This window comes from Tamandua tetradactyla, chromosome 12, assembly GCF_023851605.1.
Source record: "Tamandua tetradactyla isolate mTamTet1 chromosome 12, mTamTet1.pri, whole genome shotgun sequence".
In the NCBI taxonomy this organism is placed as follows: Eukaryota; Metazoa; Chordata; class Mammalia; order Pilosa; family Myrmecophagidae; genus Tamandua; species Tamandua tetradactyla.
The window spans coordinates 28,509,087-28,534,057 of NC_135338.1; the positions used below are offsets into that span (position 1 = coordinate 28,509,087).

At 38.5% G+C, this 24,971-nt stretch overlaps 1 protein-coding gene across 1 annotated transcript in view; it reads right to left on the reverse strand.

Annotated features, from left to right (window-relative positions):
• The window catches only part of SYNJ2BP (synaptojanin 2 binding protein), a 69,285-nt gene that overhangs the window by 5,922 nt on the left and 38,392 nt on the right, over positions 1 to 24,971 (reverse strand). Inside the window, exon 2 of the mRNA XM_077122870.1 lies at positions 15,191 to 15,327. Within this exon, the coding sequence (XP_076978985.1) occupies positions 15,191 to 15,327 (137 nt within the window). The remainder of the gene's footprint in view (positions 1 to 15,190; positions 15,328 to 24,971) is intronic.

The window sequence follows — 24,971 nt, forward strand, 5'->3', positions numbered from 1 at the left end:
CCTTCTCAAATTCATAGTTTCCAATTCCAATCCACTTCATAAACCTTAGACTTCAACACAGTATCACAAACTCTTTAAAAAAACAGAAAAAAAACAAAAAAAACAGACCACAATTTCTACTTCCCTCTCTTCTTATTCCTTTACCCTGATCAAAACCCCTTAATGATTTTAGACTACTTGCATCCTTACCCATCTAGGAGTTCCTACTGTTATTTCAACAAAGCACTTGGTAAATCATTACACTTTGTCCCCAAGATCTTCCTCCATCTTTCCAGTCCTGGGCAATATACTCCATCTACTTTCCTTGTCACCATTGAGTTGAATATTCCTGGAGAAAGATACACAGTCATACTCTTTACCAAACATCCATGCTGACTCCAGCTACTTCCTTATCAACCCTTCTACTCATCTTTGGTGAATTCCCTAATAAATACACCAAGGTCCCTAGACCTTTTCTACTATCAAACTCCAACCCCAAACCCATCCCTCCTCTCAAAAGATTCCTTTGCCCCATCCTTTTCAAGAATAAAGAAGACTTCTCATACTCTCTGCATTTTCTTCCCTTGCTCCTAGAGTTTCTTGATATATTCTCATGCTCCTTTCTTTTACCTGAATTAGGTATAAATCCTTCTATTGGAGTTAAACTATCCACTTGTACACTTCATCATGTTCTTTTTAGCTTCATTTCAGAACTTGGTCAATTTTTTCTCTTTTTGATACTTAAATTATCTCTCTCTGCTCCCTTATAACTAAAATTATCCTCGTCAATTGAAAACAAAACAAAACAGATATTTCCTGGAAGCCACTACAACTCTCTTCCATCACCTCTCCTCTTCCTTTCAACAAAAAACTTATTGAAAGAAGTGTTTACATGCACTGTCACCACTGCCTCCATGTTCTCACCATCCATTCACTCTTTATTCCGTTGGAATCTTATAATGTATGAGGTAGAAAGAAAGAAGATACTCTCCTGCAGGTCAGCAGTCACTTTCAATACCCAAATCCTTTAGTTCTTTCTTAGCCTTCAAACTACATCCTCCCTTTTGCAATTTTTTTCTCCCTTAGATTTTTACATATTTGAATATGTAGCCCTCTTGGTTACTGAATTACTCTTTTCCTGCCTCCTCACCCCTTTCCTCCTTCTTAAGGTAAGCAAATGTTCCTCAGTGTGAATTCTTTGTCCTCTTCCCTCTCTCTCCAAAATGTGAGCTTCCAAAATTTGAGTCATAACCTGTAAAAAAGACAATTCCCAAATTTTTTTTTTAATTTTTTTATTAATCAAAAAAAAGAAAAGAAATTAACACAACATTTAGAAATCATTCCATTCTACAAATGCACTCAGTAATTCTTAGTATCATCACATAGATGTATGATCATCATTTCTTAGTACATTTGCATCGATTTAGGAAAAGAACTAGCAAAACAGCAGAAAAAGATATAGAATGTTAATATAGAGAAGAGAATTAAAATAATAATACTAATAATATATATATATATATATAAAGGAAAAAGAAAAAAAACAAAAACAAAAGATACAAACACACAAACAAACAAACAAAAAACCATATTTCAGGTGCAGCTTCATTCAGTGTTCCAACCTAGTTACATTACACTTAGGTATTATTGTGCTGTCCATTTTTGAGTTTTTGTATCTAGTCCTGTTGCACAGTCTGTATCCCTTCAGCTCCAATTACCCATTATCTTACCCTGTTTCTAACTCCTGCTGGTCTCTGTTACCAATGATATATTCCAAGCTGATTCTTGAATGTTGGTTCACATCAGTGGGACCTTACAGTATTTGTCCTTTAGTTTTGGGCTAGACTCACTCAGCATAATGTTCTCTAGGTCCATCCATGTTATTACATGCTTCATAAGTTTAGTCTGTCTTAAAGCTGCATAATATTCCATCGTAGGTATACGCCACAGTTTGTTTAGCCACTCGTCTGTTGATGAACATTTTGGCTGTTTCCATCTCTTTGCAATTGTAGATAATGCTGCTATAAACACTGGTGTGCAAATGTCCGTCTGTGTCTTTGCCCTTAAGTCCCTTGAGTAGATACCTAGCAGTGGTATTGCTGGGTCGTAATCCATTCTGCCATTCTATGTCTTTTGATTGGGAAATTCAGACCATTAACTTTTAGTGTTATTACTGTTTGGATAATATTTTCCTCTACCATTTTGGCTTTTGTATTATATATATCATATCTGATTTTCCTTCTTTCTACACTTTACTCCATACCTCTCTCTTCTGTCTTTTCGTATCTGACTCTAGTGCTCCCTTTAGTATTTCTTGCAGAGCTGGTCTCTTGGTCACAAATTCTCTCAGTGACTTTTTGTCTATAAATGTTTTAATTTCTCCTTCATTTTTGAAGGACAATTTTGCTGGATATAGGAGTCTTGGTTGGCAGTTTTTCTCTTTTAGTAATTTAAATATATCATCCCACTGTCTTCTAGCTTCCATGGTTTCTGCTGAGAAATCTACACATAGTCTTATTGGGTTTCCCTTGTATGTGACAGATTGTTTTTCTCTTGCTGCTTTCAAGATCCTCTCTTTCTCTTTGACCTCTGACATTCTAACTAGTAAGTGTCTTGGAGAACGCCTATTTGGGTCTATTCTCTTTGGGGTGCGCTGCACTTCTTGGATCTGCAAATTTAGGTCTTTCATAAGAGTTGGGAAATTTTCAGTGATAATTTCTTCCATTAGTTTTTCTCTTCCTTTTCCCTTCTCTTCTCCTTCTGGGACACCCACAACACGTATATTTGTGCGTTTCATATTGTCATTCAGTTCCCTGATCCCCTGCTCAAGTTTTTCCATTCTTTTCCCTATAGGTTCTGTTTCTTTTTGGAATTCAGATGTTCCATCCTCCAGTTCACTAATTGTAGCTTCTGTCTCTTTAGATCTACCATTGTAGGTATCCATTGTTTTTTCCATTTTTTCTTCTTTGTCCTTCACTCCCATAAGTTCTGTGATTTGTTTTTTCAGATTTTCTATTTCTTCTTTTTGTTCAGCCCATGTCTTCTTCATGTCCTCCCTCAATTTATTGATTTGGTTTTTGAAGAGTTTTTCCATTTCTGTTCGTATATTCAGCATTAGTTGTCTCAGCTCCTGTATCTCATTTGAACTATTGGTTTGTTCCTTTGACTGGGCCATATCTTCAATTTTCCGAGCGTCATCCATTATTTTCTGCAGGTGTCTGGGCATTTGATCAGATTTCCCTGGGTGTGGGACCCGGCTGGTTGAAAGCTTTTTCTGTGAAATCTCTGGGCTCTGTTTTTCTTTTCCTGCCCAGTAGGTGGCGCTCGTGGCGCTCGTCTGTCTGCACGGCAGTCGGCCCGGGAAACCGCGCGTGGAGGCGGGGGTCGCTGGCCACCGTGGCTTGGGAGAGTGCCGGTCCTAATTGCCCAGCTGGCCCGAAACGCCAAGCGTGACGGGAGGGCCCCGCTATCCAACGTTCCCAGTCAGACCGGGGAGCCACGTGCGTGGAGGGGACCCCAGTTGCCAGCCGCCCCTGCCGGGAAAACGCGCGCCCCTCGGGTATCTCACCGCAGCAGATTCTCCCTGCTCGTTCAGCTGTTCCAGAATGGGGTACGCTGTCTTTTTGGTCTCTGTCGTGACTCCAGGAGCTGTTTCGTATTGTTTCTGTTTCTTTAGTTGCTTTTCTGGAGGAGGAACTAAGACCCGCGCGTCTTACTAAGCCGCCATCTTCTCCGGAACTAATTCCCAAATTTTTATTATTACTTCTGACCTCTGGATTTGCTAATTTCCTACTGGATATCTATACTCGGATGTCCTGATAGACCTCCAATTCAACGCAACCAAAGCTTCTTTATTACTGCCCACAAAATCAGAATACCCTAACTTCTTTCTTATTGCCACTGCCTCTGTCTCAGACTAAACTTTCAATTCCATTCCATTACTCTTCATATATAATATATTGTCAAATCCTCTAGTCTAACACCACAACAATTTCTCATATTGCTATTTTCTTTCCTACTGTCCCTCTATTTCAGTCTGTGACTATTTTTACTTGAGCTATTATGATTGCCTGATACACTTACTGATTTGTCTGATTTACTTTTCTCTATATTCTCCTCCATTCTAACCTATTCAAACACTGTCTCTGTTAGGTCTGGGGGACAGAAAAACCTCCCCCCAGTTCCCGAGATCATGTCACCATATAGGACCAAAACCCATAGTCCTAGGTCCACCCCTGCAACCACAACTAGTCACCCTACCCTGAAAACAGTGTAAACTGAAACCCACAGTTCTAAGACCACCCTCTGTGACCACACACGTCAGCCTCTCCTGAAAACAATGTCACATACCAGAATAGAAACTTACCATTAGCCCATCCCTGCCAAGTTTTTTTTCACTCCAACTCCCTGCACTCAAACCATAAAAACCCTGTCCCCCAGGGCAGTGCGATGGTAGCTCAGTGGCAGAATTCTTGCCTGCCATCCCAGAGATCTGGGTTCGATTCCTGGTGCCTGCCCATGCAAACAAAACAAAACAAAACAAAAAGCCCTACCCCTGCTGCTCCAGCACAGTTGCTCCCTCTGAACACTGCCTGGGCAGTTCTGTTCTTCTTGAAATTAAACCTTTGCCTGAACTCCTTCATTCTTGCCTCGTTCTTGGTAAGTTTGCCTTTCAAATGGTGCTGAAACCAGGGACCCAGAGCAAGGTGACTACCGGTCCCCGACTCTGGGCAGTGGCAGCTGGCCAGAACTTACTCCCAGATCCTGGTGGGTGGGCCCAACCTCCATCATGCCACTGTCGAACATCCATGCAACACCAAACACAAATAACAGTGGGGTGAGTTAAGGATTCTTCCACTGGGGGACCCTGCTCTTTTTTCTCTCTCTCTCTCCTTTCTCCATTGCCCAGGACAACCTGCCGAAACTCCTAGCACTAGAGTGATCCTCACTGTTCCCGAGGGCCACAGTGGGCAAAACACCCACGTCCTTATGGGAAAGACCCCTTTTCTCTGGAGACATCCAGTTCCAAGCGTGGTCTCCTGTTTCTTGGGAGATTTCTGACTGATTCGGGTATGCCTGTCTTACTCAGAATCTCCCCCATCTTAAGATTCCTTAGTCTCACCCAGTGCATGGAAAATTGGGAACTCAATTTCGCCCCCACCTCAAAAAAAGAAAAAAACCACACCTGTAAGTTGTCTCCTCCATAACCTTAAAACTCTGTACCCAGAGGTACATCAGACTCCAAAAGCTCATTTTCTATTCAACCTCTGGGTGGCCGCAATACAAACTGGATAATGAAAGTCAATGGCCGGGAAATGGCACTTTCAATGGCTCTCTGAGACTTAGAGAACTTCATTCAGCACAGGGGCAGGTATTTGAAATTCCTTACGTGCAAGCTTTCCTTTACCTTCATAACTGTCCCTTTCTTTGCCATCCTGTTCCTCTGAACAAATTCTTGTCTTACGTCAAAAATCCTCTAAAAAATCTTCCTCTTCCTCTCTCCCCTCCCCTAAATCCTCTGAAAATCTTGACTTTGAGCCCTCGGATCATACTTCTCCTGCACCTCCTCCCTACATCCTCCCCATTCTCAACTCCGTCTTTCACCCCACCTTTCCTTCTTTTTCCCCTCCTTACACCCGTTCATGCTCACAACCCCATTCCTCGCCACCGTCACCCCCCTACCCCCAGCACAGAAGCCAATCCTAACCCCCCACCTCTTAACTCTACATACATGCCGGCTCCCCTCTTACTCCTCCAGGATGTAACAGTTACTTTACTTCCGTTTAACTATCCAGGAAGGAACAGTTAAAAGTGTACGTTCCTTTTCCACACTCTGATTTCAGTCAGAAAACCGACTAGGGTGGTTCTCTGAAAATCCTGACACATACTTTAAAGAATTCCAACACCTCACACACTCCTATGATCTCACCTATCAGGACACATATTATCATTACCTCCTCTATTACTCCAAAAGAAAAAGGCTGCATTTGGGCTGCTGTTACTGCTTTCACGGATTCCATGCTTACCCAAGATCCCAGCAGGCACCTGGCAGGCCCCAGAGTGGTTCCAACCACAACTCCACCCTGGAATTAATTACTGGAAATTGGACTGTCCTGACAGAGATTCTAGGCTCCCACCAGGATCATGCCTGGTGTGTCGCTATAAGGGTCATTGGAAGTCGAGCCATCCTGAAAACCCTGTTTTCAGAGCATACCCTATGTCCCCCAGAGCTGGGATCTTCCTTTCCAGATCTCCTCGGATTGATGACAGATAACTGATGGGTCCCTAGTTCGAAACGGCCCCACATCTCCATCAATAAGTCCAAACCAAGGGTCATTATCAAGGTTGGAGGTAAGCTGATCTCCTTTTTAATTGATACAGGGGCCGTATTTTTGGTTCTCCTTGAACATTCAGGACCTTTATCTGCTTCCTCAATTAATTCTATTGTCGGGGGCTGACGGCACCCTCACTTCCCCTTTAATTACTGAACCAAACATATGCTCAATAAAAGATCTCACAATCATTCTCCCATCAATTCCTTATAACCCTTACCTGTCCCTCCCTATTCCTAAGCTGTGATATTTTGTCCAAACTTCACTATTCCATTTCCTCACTGAAATCATTTCTCTATTTCCTCACTTTCCAGGGCCCTGAAAACATCTCCTAACATTCCTGTTGGACGAATTCCTTCAAGGAACCTTCCAGGACTTCAGTGACAACAGATCTGGTCCTTATTCTACCCCTCTACCTCTACCTAAATTATGGCATTAACCTTCCTCTTATTCCTACTGATCCTTCCTCTTACCCTATCCTCACAATATCCACCCTCATATATCCTCTCAAGTCTCACCTTAGCTTAGCAACTTCTCAACCAAACTTAACTCCTTCCATGCCATGGGTTGCCTGCTTTGCCCTCACATATCTGGCCTCATGTCTGCCATGCTTCCTGCTCCTGTCCCCCTCTGGGTTACCACCCAAAGCACTCTCCACTTGAAATATATTATCTGAGGAACCAGCTTCTGCTATGGCCCTTGAAGGCCCCTTACCGCCCTAGCAAAATACTCCTCTCAGAATATACAACCGAACTCACACAACCCTCCATTTCTCCCAAAGTCCCTCCCATCCAGGAGTGAAGTCACCAAAGCTATACCTCCTTATCCAAGCTCCCTTAGGCATTATGCACCCTTCTTTCCCCATAACACTCCAATAGGGGACCTCAGTCCTTCCCACTGCAACACCACTCTCACTATCAACCACATGTCAGAACACCTTGGAGGCACCTACCCAATATGCCACACAGGATTTCCATCCATCAATAATGGCACAATAACCTGCACTTGGGGCTCCCTTTTATGCCAAGAGCCAGGACAAATAAGCATAAAAATCCTAAATTTAAAACAAAATGGAGACATTACCTCCACAAACTAATGCTTCACTCTGGAGCTCTTACTAAAAGGATCCACCGGATATGTGCATCTTAACACATATAAATTCTGCCTCGTTATTGAAACCTACAACTTAACCCAAACTTGATTTCCAATGGCTAACTGTAGCAGTAACTGCCACCTTCATCATTTTCTGGGAACATGAAGGAGTGTTCAACCAGAATGCCTCTACATTAACATACCTACTCACTTTTTACCTGGAAGGGTGTTCAGACTCCCAATCTGGAATCTTCTTTCTCTGCAGATTCTCAGCCTATCTATGACTCCTCACCAACTGGATGGGCATCTGTACCCTAGACCTCCTCACACCCTCCATCTCTATAGCACCAAAAGACACCTCTTTCTCAATTCTGCTAATTTACCCTCAAAGCCTCCGCACCCAGTAAGGTGCCCCTCTCCTAGTCCCCCTTAGCTGGACCATCTCTGCAGGTATCAGCACTGGCACTGTGGGCGTCATCCTGGTGGCACCACTTTTCACCCAATTAACCAGAAGCTTACAAGAAACCGCAAAGCAACTGGACAACCTGCAGAACCAGGTCGATTTCTAAGCAGCAGTGATCCTCCAAAACAAACATGCACTAGACCTGCTCACCAAGGCGCAGGGAGGAACCTGAGCATTCTTGCAGGAAATGTTCTTTTGCCAACTTATCAGGCCTGGTGTGATAGGGAACAGAAGCACTCAGAAAACAAGCCAAAACTCTAGCAGAACACTCCTCCGTTTTATTCTCTATTCCTTGGAAGCAATGGATTCTCCCTCTGATAACGCCCCTAATTTTCCTGCTTCTAGTGTTCCTTTGCCCCTTGCTTTATAAAACGCCTCACCAGCCTCATCACGAAAACATCAAAAACATTTCAGCCTCCATGGCAACCCAGCTTTTACTCTAATCCCACAACCCCCTCATTAGCCCCTGATTTCCCCTCCTCAAGACAACTATGTCCTGCCTCCGCAGGAAGCAGCTTCAGAAAACTGACCATCGTCTGTATCCCCCACCACCAAAAACACTGGACTGTTAGGCCTAAAGGACAGAAAACTCCGCCTCAACTTCCCCAAACCACGTCACTAAGCAGGAAACCCATAGTCCTAGGTCCACCCCCACAATCACAACTGGTCAGCCTATCCTGAAAACAATGTAGCAATGTAGAACTGAAACCCATAGTTCTAAGACCACCCTCCATGAACACACATGGTCAGCCTGTCCTGGAAACAATGTCATATACCAGAATAGAAATTTACCATTAGCCCACCCTTGCCAAATTTTTTTTCTCTCCAACTCCCTGCACCCAAACCATAAAAACCCTGTCACCCACCACTCCAGTGCGGGTGTTCCCTCTGAACACTGCCCAGGTGGTTCTATTTCTTCCTGAAATAAAACCCTTGTTTGAACTTATTCTCACCTTGTTCTTGGTGAGTTTGCCTTTCAGTCTCCAGATCAACTTCCTATAATATAGTTCTATTAATACCACTTCACTGCTCCAAAACAAACAAACCAACAAAACAAAACAAAGGAGAAGGGGAGAAAGGACTGGGAGAACTCAATGTCTGATTTTGCAGTCTGGTATGTAGCATGCTCTAGGAAATCACTCCCACCTATCTTCCCAGTTTAATCCCTCACAATTCCTTTTTATATATCCTAATTTCTATCTACATAACTTAACTCACTCACTCTGGGACATAAAACATAAAAGCTTATCTTCATACTTGTGCTCAAGTTATACCCACCACCTGAATGTCCTTCTCTTTAAAAAAAGTACATTTACTACCAAGATTGACCTTAAATATAATCAATCCTGCTATCTGTAGCATAGAAATGAATGGTTTTCTATTTGATGGACTTTTATAGATCTACTATTAAGAAAGGACTTCAGGATTTCTAGAACCCTCACACTGAATTCTCAATAATTCTGTTTTTCAACTAATTCTTGGGGGAAAGAATGGATATCAGAATGCTAATTGCAATAAGAATGCTCACTTAAGTAATCTAGCTTCTGATAACTACATTTCTTATTATAAACAGAAAGATATTTTGGTATCTTAAAAGAAAAAAGACAGAAGCAGGCAAATCAGTAAATGATGTAGGAATATCAACAAAAGCCAAACAATGTTATAGCTCAATATCAGAACCAAGATTTCATAGGAATTTTAATCCAAGTGGGAAAATTGAGTTACTTCATGACATGCAATAAATGGCAGGAATATTGAGCTCAAAATAAACCATAGTAATAAGTCATAATAGTAGCCAGGAACTATCAGAAACTTATTATCAAGTCTTGTGCTATCAATCATTTTACATGCATTAACTCATTTAGTTTTCAAAGTACCCCCCAAATTAGGAACTTTCATTTTACAAATGACAAAAATAAAGCATAGAGAGGCTATGCACTTGTCCACAGGTACACATTATGGAAGTAGCAAAATCTGAATTCATAGTCAAACAGCCTAGTCTCAAAACCTTCACATTAAAATATTAAACTAAACAAATAAACAAACAAAAAACCAAAACATTAAGCAATGCAAATTCACATTGAGGCAAGGATTTTATTTCAGCAATATATCACTATCTACCACATAAATCTTGTAAATTGATTTTTATTAGTTTTGCAGTTTCAGTTCGATCTGTATCTAATATAAATGATACACTTTTAAAATTTTAGAGTCATATAAAAGTATAAGGTGTTTATATATTAGTATTTTTATTCATTTGTATATATCAAAGTAGTCTTAAAGTTAAAAAATCAATTTAGTTAAGTGCCACTTTGTTGACAAGGTCATTCTAGATACTTCCACCTGATGTAACTGATTTAGTTCTTTAAATCTCCACATCACGTAACCCATGCAACTTTCTTAAAGCTCTTACTGAACTCTGCCATACATCACTTTACATTCTACCGTAAGTAACTTGAAGAGAACTTATACCTCAACTCATTCTTATAACTGCTATAGTAACTGATATAGTACCTTGCAAAACACTTGACCATAACAAGCGTGATGGTTCTAGGAACAAGTGTCACATGATTTTCTGAGGTTTGATTGGAGAGTGCAACCTGCAGAGCCATAAGTGCACAGAACCTAACACATTCTCAGCATTACCCAAAGCTGAAAAGCCTGGACTCTATGCAGCTCTGCACGCCAGTGACTCCATGTGTAATCTTGGCTCTCATCTGAGCCTTCTTCTGCTAATAGGGAAGACATTGGTGACATCAGGCAAAAAAGATGCTAAATAGCACTAGGTCAATTAGGACTATTATGCCTTTCAACCCTTCTAATAAAGTCTAAAGGTATTCTAATATGGGAAGGATTGGAAGACAGTTGTTTTAATTGCTATTTAAAACAAAACTCCAAACAGGTGACCTTTTAGAAATACAAAAGGAATGTCTTTCCTATGTCCAAGGTAAACCAGTCCCCCAAAACAAATAATGATTATGATTCCTTCTCCTCTGACAATGTCATTGCTACTCCAAAGGTGAATTTGCTGCTCAATATTTACCTCCTCTGTAAAGGATTCCAGTAGCATATAACTAATCACCAAGTGTTGTAGATTTTACCTCTAAATAACTGTGGAATCTATTCTTTCTCACCACCCTTAGTAATACAGACCCGTGGTTTCAAAGTGTGGCTCCTGGATCAGCAGTATTTGTTTTCGGAAACTTGTCAGAAATGCTAACTTTCATTTTTTTGGTAATTTTCCATAGCACCTGGCATTGTGCTTTGTAGCCTATCAGATACAATAGTTTACAGAGACTCCAAAGCCAATAGTGAATGAGTACTTAAGAACATCAAACGGCTGAATGGAGGTAGAGAATAGAGACAGACCTATTTAATGGTTATTGCCAAATAGGTCCATTTAAGGATAGAGGGGGAATAGGATGTGGTGAGAGAGTGAGGCAACAGAGGTCACTTCATAACATTTCTTAAAGAATAAGATCTAGAAAGAAGTTTGGAGCAAACTCCTGGGAGGAAAATTGGAGTCAAAGACTATAGGTCTAGAATGGAGAGGAGGATATAGTTGCTTTTTCCTTTCTGTATTCTCCCATCTTTTTCTCTGTTTTCTTTCTTCCACTGCCCCCCACCACCACCACGTCTGTCTTCTCCTAATTCTGTTTTTCCTTCCCCTGGCATTTTTCCCTCTCTTCTTTCACGTCTTTTCTTTAATTGACCAGAACACTGGCCTAAATCATTCTTAGTAATAAGTGATATAATTTGTAATAGTTAATACTTTATATATATATATCTTTCTAATATTTCTTGTATTTTGAAAAAGTAAAAACTTCTTTGCATTAAAATTTTAAAATCAGGTGAGTTGCATATTTGGCCTGTTTCTCTCTCTAAGCCCAACTCTGCAAGAAAAATTGCCATGGTTTGGTAAACCACAATCAACTTCACTCCTGTTGACTCTTAAAAACACCTAACACTCCAACTGAGATTCTCTAAAGGTTTCATGCACTAGATTTGCCTTCCTGGAACATAAAATTCCTGGAGGATTCCTAGATCAGATAAATCCTGAAACTCAGAGGGACCAGCCTCTCCAGGATTATCAATTAATTATATCCCCTATCCTTTAGAGTAGACATCCCTTCTAAACATGAAAAAGCCAGAATGGGCATTGCCCAAAGATCCCTATGGATTGAGAGATTAAAGGAGGAGGAGGAGGTATATCACAGAAAATGGGATTTAATAGATGAATTTGGCTGCTGAATCACTATGTTAATATTTCTTTTATCCTCCAGTGTTTTGGAGCAGCAAGAAAGAAAAATCTGAGATGGTGGAATGGTAGCCCATGACAAACTCTGGGATCTGTTCTGTAACTACTTGTTGAAGTGTGCTTTAAAAATTATTACTTTTTTCTTTCTTTGCTTTGAATATGTTATTTTTTACAATAAAAAAAGTTTTAAAAAAATCAGGTGAGGGCGGTGAAATGGTGGCTCAGTGACGGAATTCCCACCTGCCACGCTGGAGACCCAGGTTGGATTCCCAGTGCCTGTCCTCGCAAAAAAAAAAAAAAAAAAGAAAATCAGGTGAGCTGAGTTTTTTTAGCTATCTAATTCTATTCACTGAAATTTATCTTCAAAGCTAGTCTCATCCATTGCTGCCTTCCTCTAGCCTTTTTGAAAAATTTCAGTGGTCTAATAATTTTATTTTCTCTCTGAGGGAGTGGCCCACAGAGAATGTAAAAGCTGAAAAGAATTCCCCCTCTCAGCTTATGTCTAATAAATTCTTTCACATTGAAGTTACTGTCCATTTTTTCCTCTCTAGTTCTACTCTTTATAGAAAAAGTTATTCAAAAACTATTACTAATTCACTTGCAATATTCCATTTGGGATAAATAATCCTGGCTCTTCTGTTCTCTTTCAGGAGACAGTATAGTATAACGGTTAAGAGCAGAGGCTTCCAATTCAGATAGCCCAAGGTCCTCTGCCACTTGGTATTTTGTGTCACCTTAGGCAAGTTGTTTGACTTCACCAAACCTGTTTCCTTCACTACAAAATAGGGATAATAACTTTTACCCTCATAACATTACTTTGAAAATTAACTAAGATAATAAGTTTAAAGTTCTCAATGTTACTTGACACAGGGTGCTCAAAAACTTCTAACCATTCTTATTTTTTAATAAACTACCTTTAACCAAAGTTTTCAAATAATATGACTCTCTTAACCCCTACTCTGTTCAATTCCTTTACCTATGACACCTAAGTCTCAGTAATCTAGAGAGCAAGTGATCTGTGCCAAAATATTAAATTGCATAGTTTATCACCATGTGCTGTATATCTCTATTTTAACACTTCATTCTCAATTTTAAAGTTTTCTTAAACTGCCAAGTTAATTCATATTTTTAGAATGTCTTTCTCCTGGAAGCTATAGGAAGTAGTCTTCTTCTAAACTTCTCAATATCCTTTCAGATGAAGGGTGGATTATATGTGTCTCCATGTCACAGATTAACAAACAGGGTCTAAGAGAACCTTAATGGGCTGATCTGAGGCAAAATAGTCAGTGGGAAGGATTGAAATAGGAATTGCCATCCATGAATATTTTATTTAAAGTTTGGATCAGCTAGGACACATTCTTAAGAGAAATTCTTGAGTTAATTTAGGTTGCTCTAATCTACTTATTTTTATTATCTTACTGTGGAGATTAAGTGGAATCACAAGAAAATCTTCTTGAAGAGACTTTCAGAACCGGATTGCTGAGCTGAATCTCTCACAAACTCAGATGCCAAAAGAAGAAAAAAATGGAATTCTCTATTTCCTTTCTTTTGTATCTGTTTTCCTGTATTGCTTACCAAGTTGACTGGATGGCAGAAATGTCCAATGGGCTACCAAATAAGAGGACCAGGAACCTTCACACATTTTTAAATCATTAATCAGTTGAACTGCATGAGAAGTAATTCAAATGAGAAATGAGAAAATTTAAAATAAAACCATAGTATATATTTTTAAAAGGATAAACCTATTTTATTATACAGGTAAGTTTGAAATTAGGTTTTTGAGACTAATGCTGAATTCTGTCATCCAAGATCTCTCTTTAAGTGTACATCATTCATTTGTTTCAACTTTTTCCAATCTAGTTCTCCTGCCCTAGTCAATTCATAAGAGAAGGTAAAGAGTAGTTTTCTTCTTTTTCAACCATGCCTTGTGGCCTATCTGGAAAAAAAGTGGTGGGGGTGGGGGTGGGGGTGTTTCTTGCCATTAGAAGCCCTAACCTAACTGAAATTTCCTTCTATTTCAGTTTAGTCCTTTGAAGCCAGCTCTTATTCCTAGGAATATTCCACATAGTATCTCATTCCTATCAACACTTCTCCATTCTTTATACCAATTTTCTGCACAGTAGCCCTAAGCTGGGCATCTTCACCTAGCCTTGAAAGTAAATAATCTATAGAATGATTATTTCCAAGGTACTCCTATGTGATAGCATCATAATGACACTGTAGCCAATGTTAGGGAACAGAAATGAAAAGTAGGGTGAGAGTTATATTTTGCATTATAATAGTTTTTTTTTTAATTCTTATTTTGCTGGTATTCTATTTACTTTAGGCTTATTCTAATTTATTTTAAAACCAGGGGTCTGTGGACCCATATTTATCAGCCAACTTTTCTAAGTTTGCTTGAATTTCATAATTTATCCATTTGTGTAAACATATTGAGCATTGTGTTAGGGTATAAAAAGTTTATAAAAAATCTGCTTCCTGCCCTTAAGGAACTTTCAGAAAATAATAAAATTAGTAGTCACCATGTAACAAATATTTTATTAGAGATATTAGCAGAATGGACAGGTACCCATCTTAATAGTGGGGAAAAAAGAGCTTTGAATGTGAAAAGGGCACATAATTCCTACCTTCTTTCTTTGTCTCTTTTGGAGGTAAGTCAAAACTAATGATAAGAGCTGATATTCCCACCAAAGAAAATACATATTACTATTTCAATCAACAAAAGGAGGTAATGAAGTATAATGCAAGAAAGGCAAAAATTTTGAGTTTTAAGTACCTTTCCACACACCAGTCCCTCACTTCTTCCTGCTTTGTGTTTTCTGAACTTGCACAAATAACTTCACATTCTGGGCTTAGTTTGTCTTTTCTGTCAAATGAGGATAACAGTTATCTTTCATGCCCAATTGTAGGATTGGAAAAATGACAGATCAAGCTTCCTCCCATTCAATGCTACAGTATAGATATTTCGAGATCCAAAAAGGTAGGGAAGAATCTTCCCAAAGAAGGGGTCAGAGGTAGGACCTAGGGTCTAGAGAGCAAGGAACAGTGGAGGCCGAAGCCAGTTCTCACCGAGAGGATCTTATCACCCTCCTGGAGCCGCCCATCCAAGGCTGCAGCCCCATTTTCTTTGATGCGGCTGACGAAGATGCCACTGTCATTGGAGACATACTGCTGATCTGTCCCACCGACGATGTTGAAGCCCAGCCCTGAGAAAATCATGGAGGAGTTGTGAAAGAGATGGAAGTGAAGAAGAAAGAATGGGATCAAAGAAGAGGAGAAAGAGAGTTAAGGCCTAGTGAGAAGAGGAGGTTGAAGTGGAGGGGAACCTAGTGAATCAGACTGTAATGTAGCTGGTTAGGGGCAAGTTCTATGAATAGTATCGCCACCAATGGAGGTTAAGCATACCCAGAGTTGCCCACCCAGATCAGATAGGACTAAAAATACAAACACAGTGTTTAATATAATTTTTTGACTATATAAGGAAAGATCTATATAATACTCAGTGAAAGATTAATGGTGATTCTCATACACTGTAAGTGCTTTTGCTCATATTTGATTTTTTTAATCTATTTGATTTTGATCTTTTGGTGGCATTCATAGGACCCAATTCCTGACACACTTGATAATTAATGTAACAAGGATAGCTGTCCATTAGCAAAAGCTGTTTTTAACCAATTACCAAAATGAGCTGTTACTAATTTAGTAGGAGAAAGATTCTTAAACATACATCCCCCTGCATAATTTTCTTCTCCTAAGTTTCTGCAGAGTTTGTACATGTTGTTTTGGATGAAGTGAACTTGGGAGCTTCTTTCTGTTTTTATGATGTGATTTTTCTTTTCTTTTTGTGTTGGGGCAAGGGAGACAGTGATGTAGATTTTGGCAGAAAACCTCCCAACACTGTAGAGAGATTGAGATAAGGAGACTAGAAAAATAGTTTCTGCTTCATGGCAGGGCTAAATCATCAAATCCACTGTTCTTTCCTTTACTGCAAGTGCAAACAACTACATGCTTGAGTACAGTGATTGCCAAGTAATACTCATTGTAGAAAACTGACTACCAAAGTGTTATTTTTATGACCAACCACCAAGCTGTGGGAAGTATTTCACTTCACAGAAACCATTGTTGTAAAGTGATTTTACGTATGCATCAAAAAAAAAAAAAAAAAAAAAAGGAAAAAAGGTACTTGCCTAAGGTTTTCCTTGTGTCAGTTCCGGAAAGAATACAGGGTCATAGGGCAAGAGAAAGGAGATAATTTGGAAACGATTTAAAAACAAAAATCAGGTGGTGCTACTGGAAAGAACAGCCATCATCACAGGCCTACTGCTGGTCTCAAAACAGATACCTAGTTAAAGAGACAAGTGTGGGCTTCCTAAAAAAAAAAAAAGGTGGGATGAAAGCTTATACCAGAAGCTCACAGTATTAACATAGGCACTAGCAAATCAATCTGTGATTTAAGAAACACTGGACCAAAGAGGGAAGCAGCAGGAAACACCTAATTTAAACAGCACACTTTGTGCATGGAGCCTTTATAGTTAGAGAAAGAAAAGAAGGATTTAAGACATGTGGGAAGAGCTACTTCTGAAAATGACTATTTCAACTTCCTTGAAAGATAAGGTATGAAAAATAGGAACTTTGATTTATGTTACTAAATTGTTTCTCTTTGAGCACCTTTAATTTGTATCACAAATTGGCAGGTACTACAAAAGGAGTGGTAGATTAATAATTTGAGATGAGGTGGAAAGGTACCTGGAGCCAACTTGTGGAAGGCTTTCTCACAGACTTACTATCTGTCACAGGATTACCCAAGGGGGCTGACACCAACTAGCCTCTCCTAATGCTGGAACAAAGTATTAGAGAAAAATCTTTCAAACTTTGGTTAGGAAAGATTTGGCTGGAATTTCTCAACAAACATACCTGCTTTTAAGTAGTTGAATGTGATACAGCTATAAGCAAGAGGAGGGACTTTGCTTCAGGTTATTTAAATCTACAGTTTTTTTTGTTTGTTCGTTTTTGTTTCTGAAAAGATAGTAGCATCAGGCAGGCCATGGTGGCTCAGCAGGCAGAGTTCTTGTCTGCCATGCCGGAGACCCGGGTTTGATTTCTGATGCTTGCCCATGCAAAAAAAAAAAAAAAAAAGAGTGGTATCTTGTGCAGATTTACTGTAACAGTAATAGTTCACCACATATAAGTCACATTATATAGACAAGTTTATAAATTTGTTGCTATTTCAGTTGTAAATAAATTAATCCACATGAAATGAGAACTCAGTTTTCCTTAGCCAGAAAATTTACAGAACTGATTTTATCTATAATTCAAAGCATTGCTGCAAGAAATATGAGACAACAAACCACTGGGTAGTGGCATTACCAACTCAAATCTTGACCTTATAGACACCTATATAATCCCCAGTTTGTTCACTCACGTTTTGGTTTGAAGCTGCAGGAATGTAATATACCAGAAATAGAATGGATTTTATAAAGGGGATTTATTACAAGTTTACAGTTCTAAGGCCATGAAAATGTCCAAACTAAGGCACCAACAAGCGTTTACTTTCACTCATGAAATGCTGATGTCACACGGGAAGGCACATGGCTGGCACCACCTGTCCTTGTTCCTGGTTCCATTGCTTCCAGTTTCTGATGCACTAGCTTTCCTCCATGGGCCTTCCCTTAGCTCCTCTGGAACACAACTCTGGGTTCTAGCTTGCTTAGCATCTCATGGGAAGACACATGGTGACATCTACTGGGCTCCGCTGGTATCTAGAAATCTGCTCTCTCTGTTGGTACTCCAATTATCTCCAAACATCTGTGTTTCTGTTAACTCTGAAGTAACTGTTCTCCAAGCATCTGCATCTGAGTTTTCTCCAAAATGTTTCCCTTTTTATAGGACTCTCGTAAACTAATCAAAACACACCTTGAATGGGTGGAGTCACATCATCTCCATCTAGCCAAAAGGTTACACCCACAACTGGGCATGTCACATCTCCATGGAAACAATTCAACTAAAGTTTTCCACTATAAGCAATGGGTCTGGCCCCACAAAACAGGATCAGGATTAAAACTACTAAAATAATTTCAAACCAGTACAACTCATTTTTCAACAAAAATTATTGATCATTTACTATGTGTCTTGTACTATTGTGTTCTGATGAAGATATAAAGCTAAACTGAACAGTCTGTTCTTCAACCATAAACAGCAATTTATCCTTTTCCCTATCCTTTGTAGATTTTGCAGAAACAAATCGAAAGTCAGAGACTTGGTCCCAAGTTCAACTCATAACTTACCAGATATGTGAACTGAAACAAGTCAGTTTATCTCTGATCCTCAGCTTCTTTTTCTGTAAAATAAGGATTACAGATTCCGTCCTCCCTACGTCAAACAGTAACTGTTAGGGTACAATAACAAAAAAGCTGAAAAAATTATTTATAAACTACATAACAGTTGCTATATTGTGGTAGGGCATTAGGAGTAGTAAATAAACTAGTGGCTGCTACAGCCCAAAAGTAGATAGTTTGATGGAGAAAGGATGAAAAAATATATAGTACAATGTGAGAACTCCTAGAAGATGGGAAGACAGAAGGATTAAAAACTCCATCCATCTATAAATGGGTCAAGACTTGACTGGAACTCAAAGTTTATTGAAATCAGGTAAGTTCTGACCTGTGATTCTGAAATCCCCTTCCTGAGTAATTTCTAGCACGGGTGACAGTTAAAGCACACAAATTGGTCTAGTATAGGCACCAACCAATCAGAACAGATGCCAACTGGAAACAACTAGAACAGCTACACCAACACACATCTGCTGATTATAAATAGAATTCCAAAGAAATCTCCCATAAATAGGGTGAGCACATTTTGTCTGGGAGTATTGGTATATACTTATTGTCCCAGTGCAATTAACAGTCCTCCTTCAATTTAAAAAGCAACCCAATTTGGAAAAAAAAAAAAAGCATCCCAATTTGGACAATACGATCATGCTATCTATCCATAAAGTGAATGTAAGAATTATTCATTGCAGCACATTTTGTGATAGTGTAGTAGAACTGATGGTAATTTAGGTGTCCATCCTTTGGGGAAAAGGTAACCAAAATACAGCTAAAACTTAGAAGCACTGAATAATCATATATAAAGTAACATGGACAAATTTTTTAAATGTAATTTTAATATTCAGTGCATACCAACTTCTCATAAATTAAAAACACCCAGAAAACATATCTCTTACTTCCAAAAATGTATATATACATAAGGACATATAAAGACACATTAGAGTAGACACCTGTGGGGGAAGGATACAGGGTGGGCTTAGGCATGAAGGATGAACATAAAAACAAAATGAGAAGGACCTTGCATGTACTGATGATGGCAGTGTACCATGGAGCTAAAAGATATAACTGATTCAGCTTTGATCATCTAAGATCCAAAATGGCTGAGGGAAGTAGGAGAAAGAAAAAGACTGGAATCAAACAGACTTTAAAAAATGAGGGACAGGACTCCCGGGATGAGCCCAGATCCACCATCATGGGATTGAGAAACCCTTCTTGACCAAAAGGGGGAAGAAAGAAATGAGACAAAATAAAGTTTCAGTGGCTGACAGATTCCAAACAGAATTGAGAGGCTATCCTTGAGGTTCTTATGCATTATATGGATATCCCTTTTCAGTTTATGGTGTATTGAAGTGGCTGGAGGGAAGTACCTGAAACTGTTGAGCTGTGTTCCAGTAGAATGGATTCTTGAAGATGATTATTTAACTATATAGCCTTTACAATGTGACTGTGCAGATTGTGCAAACCTTTTATCCAGGACATGGACAGATGAGTAAAAAATAAAGATAAAAAATAAATAAATAATAGAGGAGGGGAAGGGTAAAGAATTGGGTAGATTGAAATACTAGTGGTCAATGAGAGGGAGGGGTAAAGGGTATTGGAGGTATGCATTTTTTTCTTTTTATTTCTTTTTCTGGATTGATATAAATGTGATGATACTGTGAGCCACTGATGCATACCATGAAAAAAAATAAGTGAATAAACAAATATTACTTAGTAAATTCTAGTTATAAAGTGCCAGTGAATTAAAACCAGATTAAAATGAGCTGTTTGGTCACTAATTTAGATGAACAGCCTGAAAAAAACAGAGTGAAAGTGGCATAAGAATGACACCACCATTATAAGATTGTGATAGCAAAAAAGTGTGCTTAGAAGAACCTGTGAAAGTTAAATGAGAACTGTCTTCTCCAATTTTCTTCCTGACTCCAGGTTTGGAACTTTGAGCTTGTTTATGGATAAGAAGTTCTTAAGTTGTAAGTATATCTAGATTCTGAAACACTGAGCTATGGTATCATCCGCTATGTATACCACCTCGTATTTCTCTGGAACTTTGAGTAATTCTATGACATCTAAGATCCAGAAATGGAGTGCTACAGCCCTGAAAGTTAGCACAGCTATATATAATAACAGATAAATTAACTGAAAAGGAGATCAGATCTCCATTAGAGATAAAAACTAAGCCAATCTGGCTGGGACTAAGGTAAATCAGAATTCAGGGTAAAAGATGTTAGTATATGTACTCTAGATCTCCACCTACTATATGAGACCAATGGCAGAGAAGTTTCTTATGTCTAGAACCTAAATTTTCTGTAACACACAATCTAAATCAATCTGTCTGGATAGCTTATTTAAGCAACCCAAACTCTGGGAGACCAGAATGGAATGAGGCCTTGTAATTCTGTATAGCTTAAGGTAATATCTGGATTACAACTCATACTATGGTGGGCTGATAATTAAAAAGTATTGGTAAAGTCCTCTGAGGGTCTGAAGGGAAAAAAAGGAGGGGAATATTAAATTTTACCATTTGGGGAAAACTCTGCATACCCTCTCAACCATCGGGGATTCACCCAAAAATAGTACAAGCCCTGGATTTTTTTTTTTAACTTTTTTTATTGTATAGTATAACATATATACAAAGCAAAGAAATAAGAAAGTTATAGTTTTCAAAGCACTCTTCAAAAAGTGGTTACAGGATACATCCCAGAGTTTGTCAGGGGCTACCATACAATCCACTCATATTTTCCTTCTCGCTACTCCATAATATAGAAGGCTAGCGGGCTTGAATATTTTTTTATTATCACAATCGACTTTTTTTCCCTTTTTTTGTGAACAATAACATATATACAAAAAAAACTATAAATTTCCAAGCACAGCATCACAATTAGTTGCAGAACATATTTCAGACTTTGACATGGGTTACAAGTTCACAATTTTAGGTTTTTACTTCTAGCTGCTCTAAAATGCTTGAGACGAAAAGATATCAATTTAATGGTACAGCATTCATATTCATTTGTTAAGTCCTATCTTCTATGTATAATTCCACCATCACCTTTGATCTTTTCATCCCTCTCTTTAGGGTTGTTTGGGCTATGGCAATTCTAAATTTTTGATATTGGAAGGGTCTGTCACTAATATGGGGTAGGGAGATGGAAGTATCTGATGTGGAGAGGCTGGGCTAGGGTCCAGGACTTATCTGGACCAGGGACCCATCTGGAGGTTGTAGATTTCTGGCAAGTTACTCTAGTGCCTGGAACCTTTGTGGAATCTTATAAATTGCCCTAGGTGTTCTTTAGGATTGGCTGGAATGGTCCTGGTTGGGGGTTGGCAGGTTATATGATAGGTAGCAAAGTCTACCTGAAGCTTGCATTAAAAGCAACCTCCAGAGTAGCCTATCGACTCTATTTGAACTCTTTCTGCTGCTGATACTTCATTAATTATACTTCTTTTGGCCCGTTTGGTCAGGATGGAATTGTTGATCCCACAGTGCCAGGTCTGGATTCATCCCTGGGAGTCCTCTCCCATGTTACCAGGGAAACTTTCACCCTCAAGTCCTGGATTTTGAGGCTTGCCCTTATGAAACTTATTTCTACAGGGGAGAAGCTAAAACTACGTATAATGAGATCTAAGAGTTGCTTGCAGGATACCTGTTTTGTTGCTCAGATGCGGTCTCTCTCTTTCTCTCTGTAAGACCAACTATGAAAGGAAAATCATTACCCTACCCCATACATGTGACATGACATTCAGGGGTGAAAATTTCCCTGACAACGTGGGGCAGGATTCCCTGGTATGAGTCTGGCCCTGGTACCCTGTGATTGACAATGCCTTCCTAACCAAAAGAAGAAAAATAAGTATAATAAAATAAGGCATAAATGACTAAGAGAGATGAGATGGAGTCAAGAGACTATTCTGGAGCCTACTCTCACGCAAACTTCAGTTAGATAGTGTTAATTGCCATAGTTTGCTAAACACAACCAACATCACTTCTGTTAACACCTAGGGCTCCAACTGAGGCGCCGTAAAAATTGCGTGCACTAAGGTTTCCTGGAACCTATCATTTCCTAGATCAGATAAATCCTGAAACCCAGAGGAACTAGCCTCTCCAAGATTATCAACTAATTATTACATCCCCCTATCTTTTAGTGTGGCCACCCCTTTCCAACATGAAAATGTCAGAATGGGCATTATCTAAAAACCTCTATATACTGAGAGAAGAGTCAAAGAGAAGGATGAGTTATACCAGAAAAAATAGGATTTAACATAGGAGTATGTTTAACATAGGAGTATGCTAAATCACTATATTGATATTTCTTCTAGTTTCTAGTGTTTTGGAGCAGCTATAAGGAAAAATCTAAAATAGCAGAATGATAACCCATAAGAAATTCTCAAATCTGTTCTGTAATTTCTTGTTGAACTGTACTTTAAAAATTATTGCTGTTTCTTTCTTTTCTTTGTATATATGTTATATTCCACAACTAAAATGTTAAAAAAATATATAGTACATTGATAGCAACAGCAACAACTAATAGCTATTGAGCACTTACTATGTGTCAGGTACTATCCTATGCACTTTACATATATTATCTCATTTAATCTTCTGAACATACTCTTGAAGTAATTATTACCCACACTTTATATATGAATTTTTATTATTTTAAAACTTATGACACCATGTTTTATTACTGGCACAAGGACAGACATACAGAACAATAAAATCAAATTGAGAGCTCAGAAATAAACCCTCACATCTATGGCTGATTTTTGTTTTGTTTTTTTACTTAAATATTTTTATTGACAAATTTCACATACATACATTCCACACATGGTGTACAATCAATGGCTCCCAATCCCATCACAGAACTGTGATTCATCACCATGATTATTTTTTTAGAACATCTGCATCATTCCAGGAAAAAAAATAAAAAGAAAAAACTCATATATACCATGCCTCTCACCCTCCCTCTCACTGACCACTGGTATTTTCATCTACCCAGTTTATTTTACCCCTTATCCCCACTATTATTATTTTTTATCCATATTTCCTTACTCATTTGTCCATACCCTGGACAAAAGGATTTATATAAGAATTTTAAAAATGGGACATAGAATGACTAAGAAACTTTTTACAAAAGATCATACAATTAGCTCTGGCCAAAGTCAAGACTCTAGTCAGGCTGTTTGATTCAAAAGCTTAAGTTCTTAACTACTTTGCTATACTGCATCTTTGCAGAAAACATGAACTGCTTTAGAAGAAAATCTTCTAAACACTGCTGGCTACCTTGGGAGACAACTTGTTTTGGGGAAGGCTCTAAATAAGCAAAGCTGAGATAATGGTTGTAGAACAATCCCCAAAGTGAATATACTCCAGAGAGAGAATTCATCACTCCAGTGGTCACCTAAGTCAATATTCCTATTGCTTACCTTAAGGCCTGAGAAGAAAAAGAAAAAAAAAAAACCCACACATTAATTTCATTCAGATTCTAATCTATAAAATCTAAAAATGATAAAGCAAAAGACTGGTGTTTTACCTGTTTTCTGGAAATAATTCTAGGCATAATTTATATGAAAATAAATAGCCTATGAGCATGAATGATAACAGCCACTCATTGAGTTGTAAATACCTGACTGACAAATACCTTATTTTTCCTCTACCTACCTGGAAGTTTTTTCTATCCAAGCTCAACCTCACTCATTCCCAACTAATTTCCAACTGACATCAATCAAATTTTATTGGACACACAAACCACTTTTTGTTATCTACTTTCTGTAAGAAATTTTCCTCTACTTGTATTATTGTTCCTGAAGCTGACCTGGAGTGGGGGTGGATAGGCATCAATGGTGTTAACAATGATACTTCACATTTGTAATTTTTTTTTCCCATGGCTCTATTCTTTATTTATTTTTTTTTATTAATTAACGGAAAAAAGAAAAAAAAGAAATTAACCCAACATTTAGAAATCATACCATTCTACATATGCAATCAGTAATTCTTAACATCATCACATAGATGCATGATCATCATTTCTTAGTACATTTGCATCGGTTTAGAAGAACTAGCAACACAACAGAAAAAGATATAGAATGTTAATATAGAGAAAAAAAATAAAAGTAATAATAATAGTAAAAAAAAAAAAAAACCAGACAGACAAAAACAAACAAAAAACAAAAAAACAACAACAACAAAAAAAACCTATAGCTCAGATGCAGCTTCATTCAGTGTTTTAACATGATTACTTTACAATTAGGTATTATTGTGTTGTCCATTTTAGAGTTTTTGTATCTAGTCCTGCTGCACAGTCTGTATCCCTTCAGCTCCAATTACCCATTATCTTTCCCTGTTTCTAACTCCTGCTGGACTCTGTTACCAATGACATATTCCAAGTTTATTCTCGAATGTCGGTTCACATCAGTGGGACCATACAGTATTTGTCTTTTAGTTTTTGGCTAGACTCACTCAGCATAATGTTCTCTAGGTCCATCCATGTTATTACATGCTTCATAAGTTTATCCTGTCTTAAAGCTGCATAATA